General features: G+C 51.7%; 2 protein-coding genes across 2 annotated transcripts; one reads left to right on the top strand and one right to left on the bottom strand.

Moving 5' to 3' along the window:
- Positions 1 to 1,048: 1,048 nt before the first annotated feature.
- On the top strand, positions 1,049 to 7,083 carry CSUI_000587 (thioredoxin family trp26 protein). The gene is made up of 8 exons (XM_068060821.1): positions 1,049 to 1,522; positions 1,994 to 2,086; positions 2,947 to 2,979; positions 3,685 to 3,776; positions 4,242 to 4,317; positions 4,926 to 5,010; positions 5,456 to 5,502; positions 5,938 to 7,083. The coding sequence occupies exons 1-8, from the start codon at positions 1,409 to 1,411 to the stop codon at positions 6,022 to 6,024; spliced, it is 627 nt and encodes a 208-aa protein (XP_067927204.1). The 5' UTR covers positions 1,049 to 1,408; the 3' UTR covers positions 6,025 to 7,083.
- Positions 7,084 to 8,488: 1,405 nt separating this feature from the next.
- CSUI_000586 (spry domain-containing protein) lies at positions 8,489 to 15,853 on the bottom strand. The gene is made up of 6 exons (XM_068060820.1): positions 14,643 to 15,853; positions 13,478 to 13,797; positions 12,356 to 12,713; positions 11,779 to 11,900; positions 11,148 to 11,285; positions 8,489 to 10,502 (listed from the first exon to the last, which is right to left on the bottom strand). The coding sequence occupies exons 1-6, from the start codon at positions 15,052 to 15,054 to the stop codon at positions 9,504 to 9,506; spliced, it is 2,349 nt and encodes a 782-aa protein (XP_067927203.1). The 5' UTR covers positions 15,055 to 15,853; the 3' UTR covers positions 8,489 to 9,503.
- Positions 15,854 to 15,956: the final 103 nt, after the last annotated feature.

Below are 15,956 nucleotides of genomic sequence, written 5' to 3'. Positions count from 1 at the left end.
CTGTAGCTGTGCTTCATCGTAGCTACGGCTATTTCAGCTAATGGACAGCACCTCTGTCGTGAAAGCACGCTATGACCTTGCGGCAAATCGACTGTACGCCAGAAGGCAAAAGCGCAGCTGCCCGGACACCGGACTAGTCTGACGGTGAAACGAGTGGCGAGCCGTACATACACTTGCTTTTTAGGAGTTTCACCGTTACAGCAGATGGCACCTCTGTTACCAGAAGTGCAACCTGCGTTCAATGTTGGGCTTGTTGCAGAGCGGGCCACTCATCTACTTGCAGCAGTCAATGCGATTTGCCAGGCCGGCACGGTGTAGAAGCTGGGGGCCCTGTCTGCTCACAGGCGACGGTCAACGGAAGAACTGGTCCGGTGTAGTCGTGTCGCGGCCAAACAAGCAGCCGTCCCTGACCGAACCGACACGGTCGTGTAGGCGAGTGATACTTCCGGTACACCCTGTCGGAGGAACAACTAGTTACTTGGAATCAGTAACTGCCTGCTTGCTGCGACTGGGATGCCACGGAGGACTGCTGAGCTGGCGTTCCGAGTGCTGTCCAGCGCTACGCCCTGGAAAGCAAGAAAGCACAGCAGGAGTGTGGAGGTCGCGCCCAAGTGCCGGAACGATCCCGCGGAAAAAGGTGGTCGCTCACTTCCCAACAACGGAATGCACCTACAAAGCAAGGAAGCCGAGAGAATATTGGAGAGGGCGTTCCAGGCTCCCGCTTGCTTGTGAAGAAGCACGACACCGAGTGTTGAACTGGCCTGGTTTCTGCGGACGCAAGGGACATGCTGCTCCAAACTACGTGTCTGCTTCGGTAAAACCGACCCCGTCCACCGACCTCCCCGGCGGCCTTGAACGCAGCTCTCCTCAACCGTTGAGCGGATGGCTACACGGGCAGGGAGCCGCCCCGCGGGTCCCTGGGGGTATCGCTCTCCAGGCTGCCTTTGCGAGACTGCAAGACACCTTCAATCTCGAGTGTGCGAGACGGGACGCACCGCGAGACGAGACATGCACAGGAATGCAACTCAGCGGTCTGCAGTGGTAGGGTAACCATAGGACCTTACGTTTCTCATTGTCAGACCCAGAGAAAGAGGCGGGAGGCGTTTTGTTTGGTGTTGCCCGCGATTGCATGCGCTCTGATGCTGGTCAACGGTAGAGGCATCCCTACCCCTAAGAGTATTTAACGGCTCGTCTTCCATTTCGAGGCTATTATCTTTGTAAAGGAATGCGCTCACAGAAAATCGAGTGACGGGCGCTTCAGTGATTTCCTGTGTGTGTCAGCTACGGGAGGCCGAAGTTCGCATTTGCTGTCCCAAGAACAAGCTGGTTGCCGGGTCTTCCTGACGTCCGTTCTTCAGACCTAGGCTTTTCTCTTCGCTTCTGTCCTGTCGCTGAACTATACTATAAGATGCCGGGTGCTCACGGACCAGCCTGCGGCTGCAAGCACGAGGCAGAGCTCAGAGGGGGCGAGTTCTTGCTCCCCTACATCTGTACTGACGGAATTAGAGGACTCAACGAACAAGTATGGTTCCCCTGGTAGCTCGTTTTCTCCCTGGGTTTCGTTCGCGAGCACCGACTGTTCGACCGACTGTCCGAACAGCTTTCAACATTCACATGTGCTGTACATGTTGGGCTTGAGGAGTTCAGGGGCCCGTTGGAGTCGTTGGACCGAGCCTTGCAGCGAAAATCGTTTGTACAACAGGAGTGTCTTGGACAATCGGACGAATCTTTTTAGGGTTTCTTCACAAAGGATGACGGCAGCGTAGCCCACAAACTATTCGCCTAAATACACATACACACAATCTTAGCTTAGTAGGAGTGTTACGCGTTCTTTGTCGTGGAGCCGCTTCGTACTTCTTTTGTTGGGTTCTGTTCACTAAAGTTTCTCTTCACCTCGCGCGCAACAGAGCTTGCACCGCTCTTTCCCTCTCTTCCCGTAACTTAGAGAGTATTGTGGGAGTCTCTGCGCCCACGTCTCGTCTCTCTCTTTCAGGTCAGCGGCTCGGCAAAGACCATCTTCAAAACCTACGACAACCGACTGGATGAGACGCAGTATTGCCGGAGCGAGGAAGATGATCCCGAGCTGGTGAGCTTCTATACTGCCGAGACCACTTCACGCTACAACTAGACCCCATCAGCATGGCTCTGGAAGAAACTGAAAGGGCTGTTCCGTAATGATGATAATCAAAGAGCAGATTACACTCTCTAATGTACCAGTGAGTGTGCTTTATTTTGACGTACTTTTTGTCGAGGCGCCTTTCCCTATGTGATCCGACCTCTTCCAAAATCACGACGACGGACGATTTGTTCGTTTACGATCCCTAACGTCAAGGAGAGACTTCTGCTTGCACACGGTTTTCTGAGTGAAGTTTCTCTCTGCTGTCAATTCTCCCGTTCTTTTCTCATACCTCCTCGTCGTCTGAGGAGCAAAGACGGTGACGTTACTGGTGCCCTAGCCAGAGAGGAGCTGAAACTGTTTTGTCCTTCCATCTATGCACGACGAAGGAGAAAACGGCAAGATATTCTGAATCTCGACTGCTTAGATAGGCCGAGCTTGGAGATGCCCCTGCTTAACTCTTGGTCCTGTAAGACTAGCTAACCCGTGTATACTTCCGTATGTGTCCCAGCGACCGTGAGGCCGGTCTGCATCTGTGTTCGCTTCTGCCTTACTACGTTTCTCAGATTCTGTATGTCGCCCCTTCGTGTTTTGATTCCCAGTGTTGTCTGATTCTTCTTGTCGCCTGCCATAGGTTTCTAGTGACATGTGAGACGTCAGTCTTCAGCAAAGACTGCGGCCGCTATCCCATCTGACACGTCTTTCTTTCCCGTACCTGCGTGGAAAGGCTCATCAGATACCTGGGAGGTGACGAGAATGGATGAAGAAACGTTATACAAGAATAGTCTTCTATCTTGACTTCCTCCGTGTTCCTGCGATTTGGCCTGCAGCTTATCCACGTGCCCTTCAAGTCTCCATGCAAGGTATGGTCGCAAGATGTGGACGAGCCATCGACAATTTACAGAAAAAGGAAGAAGACCCTGTCTTCACGTTTTGCAATCACTCCACGTCTGTAGAGAGGCGAGGAGCACATATCAGCTTTACATACGGTGCCCTATCCCACCTCTAGCTCTCTGTTTATCGTGGAGAGAACACTACATGAATCCACAAAGCTAACACTTTTTTATACTGGGTTCGTAAGCGTGTAAGGAACAGAGAGGGAAAGAGGTTGTCTAGTCATCTCTTTCGAGGGTCCGATGATACGGGTTGTGAAGCTCTCGGGTAGGTGAAGAATCGCGGTGACATGGGCTCAGTAAAGCAGGTTGTCTAGGTGGCCGGAAAGAGGAGGCTGACCACACACCACATCATGCAGTGGAATCCCAAACCGCCACTACCTCACCTCCTGGGACGACGCTTCCCTATTCAGATTTCACTTAATGCCCCCCCACCCCTTGCCACTGGCATGACCATGCAGTGTGGATCCTCTCCAAGAGAAGGCGCTGTTAGCTACGTGGGGGGATGAAAGACAGCTAGGAGAGCTATATGATGTACAAGCAGAAGTACAGTGCGACGGGTGATTGAGGTGTTATCCGCCTCCGTATATATTGAGATAGCTTCATGCAAAGTCCAACTACCATTACTTTCTGAATGTCTTCTAATGCTTCTGCGCCCTTGATGTGACCCTGCAGATTACCAGTCTTCACGTTATTGGGGGTGACAACGGGCGATCCCCTACGTCTGTCAAGATCTTTGCAGATCGAGAAGACCTGGACTTCAGCAGGTAGGCGAGAAGGGTCTCTTCTTCTTCGCCATCACCACCATCGCCTCTGAGGAGAATTTTCTCTGTGTCTATCCTCCTTTCGTCTTTCGTGATAGTCTTCGAGGTTAACAGAAGTATACATCTGTAGTCAGATTTCAGGTGTGGCCTCTACCGGCGGGCGCGTGTATGCATGCATATATAGCCCGCTGTCTTCCTATCCATACCAGTGCCATGCGGGAGATATATAGACGTGTGGCAAGGTAGACAGAGGGAGAGCTACGATACCGTCATGGACGCGGTGCAAAGGAGAGATGTGGATGCATGGATAGAAGTCTTCATACTCTCCCACGTATGTTCTACCGCTACACTGAAGTCCATCCAGCGCTCAGATACCTTCACAGACAGCAAATGCCAGGAGAAGTGCAATGAAAAAGAGAGAAGTTCAGCAGAAGTGTGGTTTCTTTTTCATCCTTTGAGTGCCTGCAGCGTACGGGAGACGGAATGTATACAGGAAGTTGAATTAGTACAAGACTTCCACGGAGCTGTCGAGTACCCTCTTAAGGTGAACATACCCTTTTTCTGTTTTTGAGCACAAGTTTCTAGGAGTGTGTGTCTATGTGTGTTCGTTCCTGTACGCGCAATGTACGTATGACTCCTCTGCATGCTTATCTACATACACAACTGTACATCGTGTCACTCAGTAAAGAAAGGTTAAAAGACTCATGCCGGGTTCGGAGAGTGGTCGACGCATAGATGCACTCCCTATTGTTGCTGAAGTAGAACGTAGGTGTGCTCCCACTGTTCTTACATCTTTAGAGACGAGGCTGCTTGCGGGTCGGGTGACTTCGAACTGTAAGCTCTCACGTCTAGTTCACACAGTACGCAATAGCAACTTCACATGCCAAGAGAGGTACTCCTTTGTAGGAACGAGTGCCCACGTGTGGGATACAATCTGTCCACTACCTCGCTAAGCGAATAGGTAGGACTTCTGTCAGCACAAAGCAGCAGCTCGAGGGACAGGCCTCACCTTAGGAAGGCTTTGTGAGACCTGAACGTATCTTGCAAAAAGAGAGTGACTACAGGGAGGACTGTCAGTCGGTATAAGACAGCAGGCGGGAGTCTTAATTTTGGGAGAAATCTTTGTTTTCTTGTTGCTATCTCGTACTGTAGGCGACGAAACTTCTGAATGTCTCTTGTTTAACTCTTTTTTTTGATGGGAACATGGGTGGAGATTGCCTTGAACTCTTCTACATTGGTAAGCAAACTGTAGTGTTCTTGATGATCTAGCTCGTAGATGTACGCAGTTGTAGATGTTCGTACCTGGATCTATTGTTATACGTATGTGCTAGGTTTTACCAAGGGGTTGATGAGCATTACTTTGCCACTGTGCCGGTCTCTGGAGCCAGACATCTTACCTTCACATGTGCACGCATACACCTATATCCGTCTGGGTCTCCTTCGCTTGGAGTCGAAGAAGCAGCATGTTCTTCTTCAGCTTGCTTTTTCCTGTATACAGTACGTACTACCCTGAGGCTCACTGGCGACGCTTGTCATCATACCACAGCACCACGGCGACCCTGGGCTCCTTCGTGCTCGTATTTTATGAAGTAGCTTATGCTCGTTTGTACTCCCGCAGCCACCTCCATCACATCCCCTTCTACGGTCCGCCTTGGGGCGCTCTTGTGCGTGTTCACCTTCAGGCTTGAGAGGGGAAGGGTCAAACTATCAAAGGCGAGCGGTTGTCACAGTAAGTAGTGCTGATATCGAAGGCCTTCCTACGATTCCGTGCGTATTCAGATCTTCGTTCGATCCCCCCCACCCGCCGTCTGCGTGTTTATACGCATGTATATCAGTCTTTCTTTACAGGGGAATGGCTGGCATCCGAGGGTGAAGGCAGTGCTATCCCAGTTGCCAAAAGGTTTTGAATTCTCTTTTTGACTAATCCCTGTAGATGGCCTGGAGTGATAGCTCCCGAAAATAGGCCGGACAGTTGCGTACGCAGACGTCACTACAGGTCGCTCTTACATACCTAGCACTTCACTCCCTGACCTCCCACATTAGGTACACCGAAGGCCTTGTTATGTTGCAGTCAGCCGGTTACTACGGAGTGCGACTTGTGTTGGAAACGCCCGAAAGGGCCGAGCTTGGTGGAGTGTGTGGTTTGCTGCCAAATCCCCTGCAGGTGTACGAGGCGAACGCCAATCCTGCCGATCACGAGGTCAAAAACGCGGCTGAGCGTCAGACAACAGCGATGGAAGAGGGAAACTGAACATGACCTTCTCCTAGAGAATAATGTATATCGTGTTTTCTGGACGGAGTGGAAAATGACCCACGTGTAGACATCTGTAGTGCATCGGTACGGGTCCGTCGTCGACTCACTACTAACAGATTTTGCAGTATATCATGATGAAGACAGCACCTGTGTGGACTGCCTGCGGGGCTGAGAGAAGCGGGAAGAAGAGAGACAATCGAAGATCTGAAAATGCATGTATACTACGTTTTATGAAGGTATTCTGTAGAACTGAAGGGAGCATTCACCATCATTTCAATTCTCGCAAAGAGAATGCATACCCGCATGTGAGATTCGTGAAACAAACGGACAACTGCTGAAGTGTGTGTGTTCTTTTTATATTTCTCATTGGGAGTGGTTGTCATCAGGCCCTCGTACTGGGCTACAAGTAAAGAAACCGGAGTGCGAATTGTTCCCACCTATTAACCGAAGTCATTCGCAGTCTCTGCGCTCTTGCGCGCCAGACTGCCGTGCCGCGGAACCGCTTGGCTGTTGATCCAAGCGATTTTGATGGGCGAGGGTTGATAGACCGAGCACTGTCAAATGTTGCCAGTATCCGATGATAGGAATTCTTGAATTACCTGCGGAGGCAGCGGTGAATAAGCCGCCAATACGGTTTTCCACAGTTCTTCGAGATTCAAACTGATCGCTGACATCGCGGTGCTCATGGGTCTCAAGATTCCGGACTTGCTGCAGTCTGTCTTCTTTCTCATCTCTCTGCCTCGAGCTCTGGTTCATTGTAAGTCTTGCTAAGTGATGTTCCTCCGGGTTGAGATTCGGCCAGTGCGGCAGTTTTCCTGGTGTGTCTCTTTCCGGTTTTCAGTCCACCACTCGTCCTCCCAGTACAGGAAGCAGCCTCATTTTTTGGTCGTTCTTCTTGACCGCCTTTGTCACGTTTCTCCCTTCTAGTGTCGCCGTCTCTCTCACTGCCATTTTTCTGCTTTCTCTATCTTGCCCTCACTCTGATGATCCGGTCGTGAGACAGAGTGTGTTTGGCCTACTTTGGCTGGGGGAAGAATTGGAACTTAAAGGCGGCGATTTACCGTCTGTGAAGATTCCACGAAAAGAAGAAAAAGGCACCCCGGTAAAAAAAGAAACATAGACACGAGATTCATCAGCGCGCCGCCTCTACGGAGCAATTTGTTTCCTAGGCCCCTTTGCTCACGAAGTCGTACAGAGCTTTTCTCCATCACTCAATCGAGATAGAGCTACCCCGGTCCCCTCATGCGTGGGCTTGTTAAGAGGCTCATTCCCCCGTGTCGTACAGTGCCAAAATGTGCGGCCAGAGACGGGTAGTAGACCATACAGTACAGATCAGATACACACGAGCAGGTAAGTCAAGCAATGGGGCGGCGGAAAGACGGCGCAGGACGGACGCATTGTCGCATGACAGACTGGCTTAGCTCTTATGCTATAGAAAAGTTTGAAGTACACACACAGTGCCCGGCAGATGACGATAGGGTTAGTCTCCTGCACGCCAAGCCGCATCTGTTGTCTCGAGTGCTCTGTATCAACCTACAACTCTAAGGCACCGTAGGAAGCCAAGTTTTTAAGCATACGACACCTGAACTCGCCCGACGCGTTTGTTGGGGCAAAAGCCGCAAGACTTTTCCTGGAAGCTTGAGTGGTAGAGCAAAGTGACACCGCAGACCTGGTGGCGATAGCAGACTGCCACTGGCAAGACTGCCTCGTCCTTGGTAGGCGCCCACCTTTGTGGATCCTGAAACCAAAAGTCCAAGACTCCGTTACGTGTTCAGGATGGTAAGCCGGAGAGGACTGGTTTTGTCGTGCTGCTTTTCCAGTGTGTCATTTAGATGGAGAGGCGTGAGTGTGCTTGTTCAGAGCCAAGCCAGAGAGTTAAAGTGAATTCTCAAAATGACTGGGAAACAGGCAGCGTTAGCTGGACCGCATCTGGATAGAGGGGCAAAAACGGAGAGGTGACTTCATACTAATTAATGTATTGGGCGCGCACCCATGCCTCTAGGCTAATCCTAGTACACATTGTGATGAATCCTTCCGCACGGGACAGCCGTGTCAGTCAAAAAACACGAGACAGGGTGTCCTTGCTTCGTTCGAAGCAGAATCCAACATCAGTATACCTTCGCGCGACAACTGCATCTTCTCCCGAAGACAGTACACCTGCTAAAACTTGCCCATCTGATGCCCACTCCGCACGTGACGTACGGAGAAGCTGCGTGCGGGTCCATAGGTTTGTGCAAATGCCCAACAGCGTGGGCATTCCGACAAAGCTGTGGCCGTCATTCCTCGCGTATGAGGAGTCATCGAGGGTTCGCTCTTCACACGATTGCATGAGCTGAGCAAATACACAACCCTGGGATAGCACTGCCGTAGCTTCCGATTCGGCTACCATGCTGGCACGGTTGCCAGCGGGCCTTGTCATGCGACTCAGACGAAGTGCGATTACTACCATAGCATGGGCAAGACCTTCTTTCTGTTATACACCGGGAGAAAGTCTCTTGACAATTACTCTCGGCATTCCCAGCAACCACAAGTAAAAAAGCACAGCGCCTAGGGCCCCACGTGTTCTTGCAGGGCCGATAAGGTGTATGTCGAAAGATGAACTCCGCATCCTGAACTGGACCAATTTCTGACCATACTCCGTCCACTGGCCTCGACACGCGTCACCTATCCACACCCCACGATTCAAAAGACACGCCCAGCAGCGCATATCGCTGCCAGCGTATGAAAGGGAAGGCCACGACAACAACGGGCTCGGGTAGGAGGAATTCAGTGAACTGCAACCTACGTGCGGCCACTCCGAAGTACGTACCGCACGCCAGTGCAAGAGCACTTCAGTTCCCCGCTTCCTCTCACTGAGGTACGTCGACTTCTGGTTACGCCACACCGCTCCTCCGAAGAGACCGTCCGAAGATCCGAGAAGGTGGCCATGGAAGGTAGGCCGCGGAAACGGATTGGCGCATCTTCGTCGTCTCTTCTGGCCGCACAGCACCACGAGACTTCTACGAAGCGAACTCGGCACCTTCGGAGAGTAACCGCGGGAGTAAGCGAGGCTCCCAAACAACGTGTCTGTACAGGCTGCTTCTGTAGTCCACGCCTACTGCGTTCCGGTCCTTAACCGTAACAGCGGCCCCTATTTGATCTAAACAATGCTCTTCTCCCTACTGTAAGACCATGAAAAAAAAAATACCCAAAACATTGCATCGAAGTCACAAACAGTAACACAACCTTGATAAAAGTTGTCGCGAGATGCAACCTCTTTCGCAAATCCGCGACCGGCCAGCCTAAAGACAGTGCTCCTGTGTAACACTTCTACATAATGCGGAACAAATATGTTTTGTTCTCTCCATCCTATCGTCTCCCCCCAACGCCGTTTCTCTGTCTCCGCCGCTTTCTACAGTCCAAGCACCGACACCACGCGAGCCGAACTGCGCATGAAGCCAGCGTCGGCAATACGTCCGTTGACTAGAAGCACTACTTCATCGATAGTTACCGTTGCCTCCGTATCCCTCATAGTTGTCATACCCACCCTCCCCTCTGCCATAGCCATATCCACCCGCATCTTGCTGTGAATACCTCCCTCCTCCACCTCCATACCCACCCCCACCTTGCTGTGAATAACCCCACCCTCCTCCTCCACCGTACCCTCCTTGCTTAGCGTGACCGCCGGGGTTGTTCCTCCATCCATGCTGTGCATAACTGTCGTCTCCCCTTCCTTCATAACCCCCACGACCGTCACCCCCCCAAGCCTGATTGCCACTCCCTCCTCCTCCTCCTCGGTACGGCGGGCGTTGCTCCGACCGTGAATCATATCCGCCGTACTGACTCCCGTAATCTTGTCTGGAACCATCGGAATACCCATACGCGCCGCGATTGCCCCCGCTCCGATCGTCGTAGCCGTGTCTTTCATTGTAGGCCTGTCGCGAGTCGTACGGACTTCCACCGTTGTAGTGGGAGTCGTGACGATACCCCGCAGAATCTCCACCTTGATATCCTCCACCAGGACCACCTCGACTAGCGTATCCATCATCTCTCCAGTTGCCTCCTCTTGCACTGGCTTGATCCCCTCTAATACCTCCGTCATAATCTCCCCTTCCTCCGTAAGAGTAGCCTCCCCCTCCCCCTCGTTGTTCTCCGTCCCCTTCATAACCTCTTGCCCTTTTACGGCCTTGATCAGAATATCCATCTGCCCCGTACTGGGAATAAACTTGCCTATTTGGCCCATAGTCCCCATTATACGACTGCTGTGGTCCACTGTATGCTCCTGCTCTCTGACCGTTGAAATGGTTGTCTTGATTCCAGTTTTGACGAGGGTCACCATATTGGTGGTTACCTGCACCGGGGCCACCCCACTGACCTGCCCCTTGGCTATCTCCCCAGTCTGTGCGCTGTCGCTTCCCGCCTCTGCAGTCGTCAAAGCCGGAACCAATCTCTTCTGCCTTACGAGTCTCAATGTGTGGCTTTGGCTGGTTCCCACCCTGAAGTAGCAACACCAATACACAAGGAAAACACCTTTCCAGCGTCTCTACTGATGAACCTTGTCAGCAAACAGGTATCCAAGAACAGAAGTACAGGACATACCATCATTTAGATCCTGAACCGACTACGTTCAGCATGGACGGCCGCGCGAGGACAGCCCCCGTAAGCGTTAGTTACCATAGACATTACAGCTTCAGCAGAAGCGAGCCCACGAATGCAGAGGCCGAAGCGCGTGCCGTTACAGCCGTACGTAGCTGACAAGCCTCCCTTCACATCAAACCAGCAACTCCCCGGCAGTCCACCGAAGTCCACAACAACGCCCGACGACATACCCTTCCGGTGAAGGATTTGAACGTATCAACACAATCCCCCTGAGCCTATAATCACATGCCCTCCCCACCACAGGACGCCTACCCACGAACAACGGGCGAGGACATACGGATCTTTGCAGATAGTCTAGACCCAGGTGCAACCGTGGCGGAAAAACTATCACTGCCGTCCCTCTATCCCGCGAAAACAAATTGCTCACCGCCGTGCTAGAGATAGACCCCGGCATACGATAGGCACAGTGTAAGGCATCGGCTATCACAAAGTAACCAGAGTCCCAAAGATGTAAAGACAAGATGCAGAGCCGCCGATCTTACAGCTTGAGGGTTCTCTCTTTTGAAGCGCCTGCCTTCCTCGTTCATGCGCCGTACTTCTTGACGACTATCATACTCTGGCATCTCGGTGTAGTCGACCACTGTAAAACCGTCTTCCAGAGAAGGAAGCACAAAGGCGGCCTGGGTGTGTGCAGAAAGAACGGGAGAACAGCCAGTCCTAAATGGAACACCGAAGGCGGCCCCTACAGACGATCGTTATCTATCTCTTACATCCCCACTCTACACACTGGTCTTTCCGCGTATGCCAGTTATGAACGTCCACACTTTCCACCGCAGCAAGGCGGTACGCGTGCAAAAAAGAGACGATGCCCACTCCTGCATGTATTAGGTATTTTTACACATACCAAACTCATAGACCAGGCAGGAATGTGTAGACAGACAGTCCCCCTTGCAGCCGTGTTCACTAAGTACCGAGAAACCAGGGAACCTCACAATAACTGATTCATGGCTCATAGCACGCGGTCCTCATCGACTGTCAGCGACTCTCCATTGAATACACGTCTGCTCAAAGCACTGACATATCACAGACTGTGATCATACATGCTAAACACATGGGGGCTACTACGCGCGCGGTCTTGGGAGTCTATCCGGGAGAAGTTTGAGCGGAACTTACTTTCATATCCATGACCGCAGACACAGGAACAAACTTTCCTTCCTCCTGCTCACGCTTTGCTGTCCGCTGTTGAAGCGTCGCCTCATCGGTCACGATAGTTACAGCACGTCGGATGCCCCATTCTGGAAGCCACAACCACAAGAGAATCCCCTCTCTTCCAAGTTTTCTCCTAGGTGAGGAAAAGAGACAGTCCGGCCCCGTAAAAGGGAAGCTCTACAGACGAGTGAAAAGCTGGGTCATGCAGAAAGCCAGAGCTGCTTCCCTACCCGCGGGCCGCCGTGGCGCCAGCCTCCATGTGTGTGGCATACTCGTGCAGTATGATCTGAAGTTCCCGTGAGTGGGTACAAAGGACTAGCGCTGCCACGCTCCGTCAACAATCTCCCTTGAGCCATATGAGGTATGACGTTATCTGGATAAGCACTGCCTCTGGATGTATGCCCGTGCAAAAAGACACAAGATAGACACACTTCGCAGGAAACAACTGTGGAACTATTTCCAGACGAAACAAGACCCACAGCACGGGCCAGTACGTGTCGAACAACAGAGCTATTAAAAAAAACCGATTCGTTAAGCCTACCTCTGAAAGGTTGTACTTTTCTTCTCCGTGCGTTTTTGAATACGTTTGTCTGGTCAATGATGATGTTGCGTGGCACCCTGCCCGAACCCGCGATGTCGACTAGAGCGTTGAAGGCCGCAGTGGCTGTCGACATGAGCTCCTCCCACCGTCCTGCATAGTTCGCTTGACGCTTTACTCCCATCACTCTCATTTGATCGATTATAGCATTCGTGCCGAGAAGAACATAGCTTTTCGCGGGATTCTGTCTGCAATGCTGCTCTGCCCAGAAGGTCTTTCCACACGCTGGCAATCCAACCATCATGATAAATTCACATTCCTTCACGCTGCGAGGATGCTCCACTGCGTTTGGCAGAAGATCCTGAGTCGACGCACATCCAGAAACAGGACGAGAGTACTCACACGAGTACGGAGAAGAGCCAGTCGTATACACGTACTTCTCGGACAGAAGAAACGCGCACTAGAACGGGAGGCAGGGGGAACGCGTAGGTACAAAAGCAGAGAGTGTACGTAATGCGGGAAACGTACTGTACTGTACGTTCAACACACGCAAAGAATTCGATGTTTCTGCTTGAAATCTTCAAGCCAACCCTTCATCTATGAACCTCCGAACTACGGACGGGAGAAGACTACGCTGTATAAAACGAACTACGTACCAGGTAGTGGACCTAGCGTGCATCTTATGCGTACAGCAGGTGTACAATCAGCAGTTCCACAGACGTATCGGGCAAGCCAAGTCTTTATCGATGCGCTTGCTGGGCTTTCATTCCTCATGTACTCTACAGACACGGAAGCCTCCGAGAAAGCTTCCGGCTTCGGAACCTTTCAATCCTGAGACCCAAGCCCGCCTGCCTCCAGGTATGAAGCAACCAAGAAGCATCTACCGACACTGGCACCCACCAAAACATCCAGAAAGTACAGTAGACACACCCGTGGTGTCCTTTCGGGAGACGCAGCCCAACCATTCTTGTCACAGACGACAAATAGACGGCTCTGACTTACTCTATCCAAGGTACTACTCTACTGCACCACGCTTCGTTAGAAACCGCAGGAAGAAAGACCACCTCCGTCAGATGTACACTCCCCGCCCTTCCCCACTTGAGTCCGATTCTTTCTTCGGCTTACTTTTTCTGGGAGATCCCCAATGAACTGTATCTTCGGATTCGGAGGTGCAAACCACTGAGAGCTCGACTTGAAGTTGACTTGTACATCCACATTCTTTAAATAGAGATGCGGAAAGATCCCACTGTCCCGGACTCGGGGTGGAAGATCATAAGCCGTTCCAAGAAAAACTCCATTCTTAGTATACGAGAGCTTCAGATTATCGAGATCAATGATGGTGCCAATGACATCCCCCAAGCCATACGGTTGTCCATAATTCTCAAATCGCCTCGAGAACGACTTCTTTGCTGTCCCTCCGAAACCCCATGACTCCGAGGATTCACCTGAGAGAAAAACAGCCCGAACAACATGAAAAGGGTTCTCACAGCACATATAGTAACAAAGAGGGTCTGCAACTGCTTCCTTCAGCAGCATGACTGGATGCGACACCCAGCAGGAGCAGAGCCTGGTAGCCCTAGAGACAAAGACGGAATAGGACACCGCGACTGAATCCCGGGATCATGAACTACTTACTGTCTCTACAAAGATTACTAGTCCTAGGATCGGAAGCTGTTCGCCCACGATCCAATCTTTTCCGGATTCTCAGTGAGAAGTAGTGACGCTGTGCCCCCAATGGCAAGACTACCCTTCCCCGTGTGAAACATGGGGGATTCCTGAATGAAGAACCGCGCTATGAGCCCACTTCGTACAGAAGGAGATAATATGGTCGTCCACCGCGAAATATACGGCCTGTAACAAGAACTTCCGCTTGGATCACATAGATACCACATCTCCTTAGTACCACTGCACAGAGAGACCCATCTGACACACTACACATGGATAACCCCACGTATACAAACCTAAACACACCCACCGTTACATGCAAATACACACGAAGGCACACTGGCCGGGTGCCGTGATGCAGTGGCCATAACCGTATTGAAGCCTCTATGGTAACTACTCATTGTCTAACCTAACAATCACTACGTGCAAGCTCAAAGAGCGTATTCATTATTAGGCGTGTGCACACCTAATGATCATGCGAGGTAACCTCAAAGCAACGGCCCCCCAAACCAATAGATGCGCAGACGCAAGCAGCTAAATCATAGAACAAACAGGTAACTCGCAGCTGCGTGTACGCGATCGCGTTAGAACGCCCTCAACAGCTGCGAAGACACTCTCAGCTCACCTAGAAAGAGACTGCTGAGTGGCAAGCTAACCCCGATGCGGCAGACGTTCTGGGTGTTGGCTGGCGTCTCTGGCATGACGACTGAAGGGCATTTGACCACCTTAGTCTCGAAGTAATACTGTCCACTCCCTTTCACCCCATACGTTGTACGTGCCCCCTTCCATGTATACTGAAATCCATTTGTATGCAGGCACGACGCAGACAAACCCGTAGATGGATCGATTTCTAAGTCCAGATGAGCATCTGCAGCATCGAGACGCACACCTCCCAGGGAGCCGAGGGCTGCATCTGTATGAGAAGCATCTGGACACGAAGGAGGACCTAAGTCATAGACAATACGAGGAGGAGGGACTTTCTTCTCTGGCCCCGCAGCATTCGAGGGCGGCTGGGGTGAACCGTTTTCTTGCGGCATTTCGGCAGGCCAGAGAAGACGGCAACTGGCAGTGAGAACACCAAGAACCCCAGGCGCGAAATGGTGGCAGACGAGCAACGACGCAGGATTCAGTCTGATGAATTCTAAGGTCCGGGGACGCCGAAACGAAGACAACGAAACAGCTCTGGAGCAGGCCAGAAGGTGCGAGGGGCTGGAAAGGCAGAAAAGGCCTAAAGAAAGAAAAGATAAAAAGGCCCAGGAGAAAACGAGTCAGAAAATGGATGTGGAGACCGAGCACGCAAAACAGGATGCTTCAGCCCCGGGACCGGACAATCGATGTTCTGAGAAACGCGGAGGCCTCCAGGCACAGGCGAAAGAGTCTCAAGCAATTCGTACGCGAGAGACAGCGTAAAGGAAATCAAGACAATGACATGACGGATTTCGAGATCAGGAGAATTCCCTATATTCACAAAAGGCTATGCGTCGAGACCGACTCCGACTCAAAAAGGAACCTCGTTATCATAAGGTCGACGATGTGAGAACTCCAGATATAGTCGTTCCGCGACTACACTTGCACTCCGTAGGGACTTCGGAAGTCCGGACATTCCAGTTAGATCTGATACGCCCACAGCGCCAAATCGATAGGAGGCGGCAGCTCTACTAGTGCGTGTTGGCTGTATACGGGGACGCTAGAGAGCGCTCCAGCCCGAGAGCTAGCATGCTTACGTTGCCAGGGTCGGTTTCAGTACAGGCAGAACTACACATACGACAGCCAAAATTTAAGCTCAGTACGAGTGGAACAGATCCAACTGGCCGGCCCTGGCGAAGGAGTTCTGTTGTTTCCCACAAGACAGGAGTACGTCCAGAGACTGGAAGGTTACGGTGCTCAGTACACGAGATACATCCGCATGAACCGCATCAACCCATGGAAGGCATGCAAG

The sequence above is a fragment of the Cystoisospora suis genome (assembly GCF_002600585.1).
Source record: "Cystoisospora suis strain Wien I chromosome Unknown contig_220, whole genome shotgun sequence".
Lineage (NCBI taxonomy): Eukaryota > Apicomplexa > Conoidasida > Eucoccidiorida > Sarcocystidae > Cystoisospora > Cystoisospora suis.
Note: the sequence above shows the minus strand (reverse complement) of the source record. Positions and strands in the feature narration are given on the sequence as shown.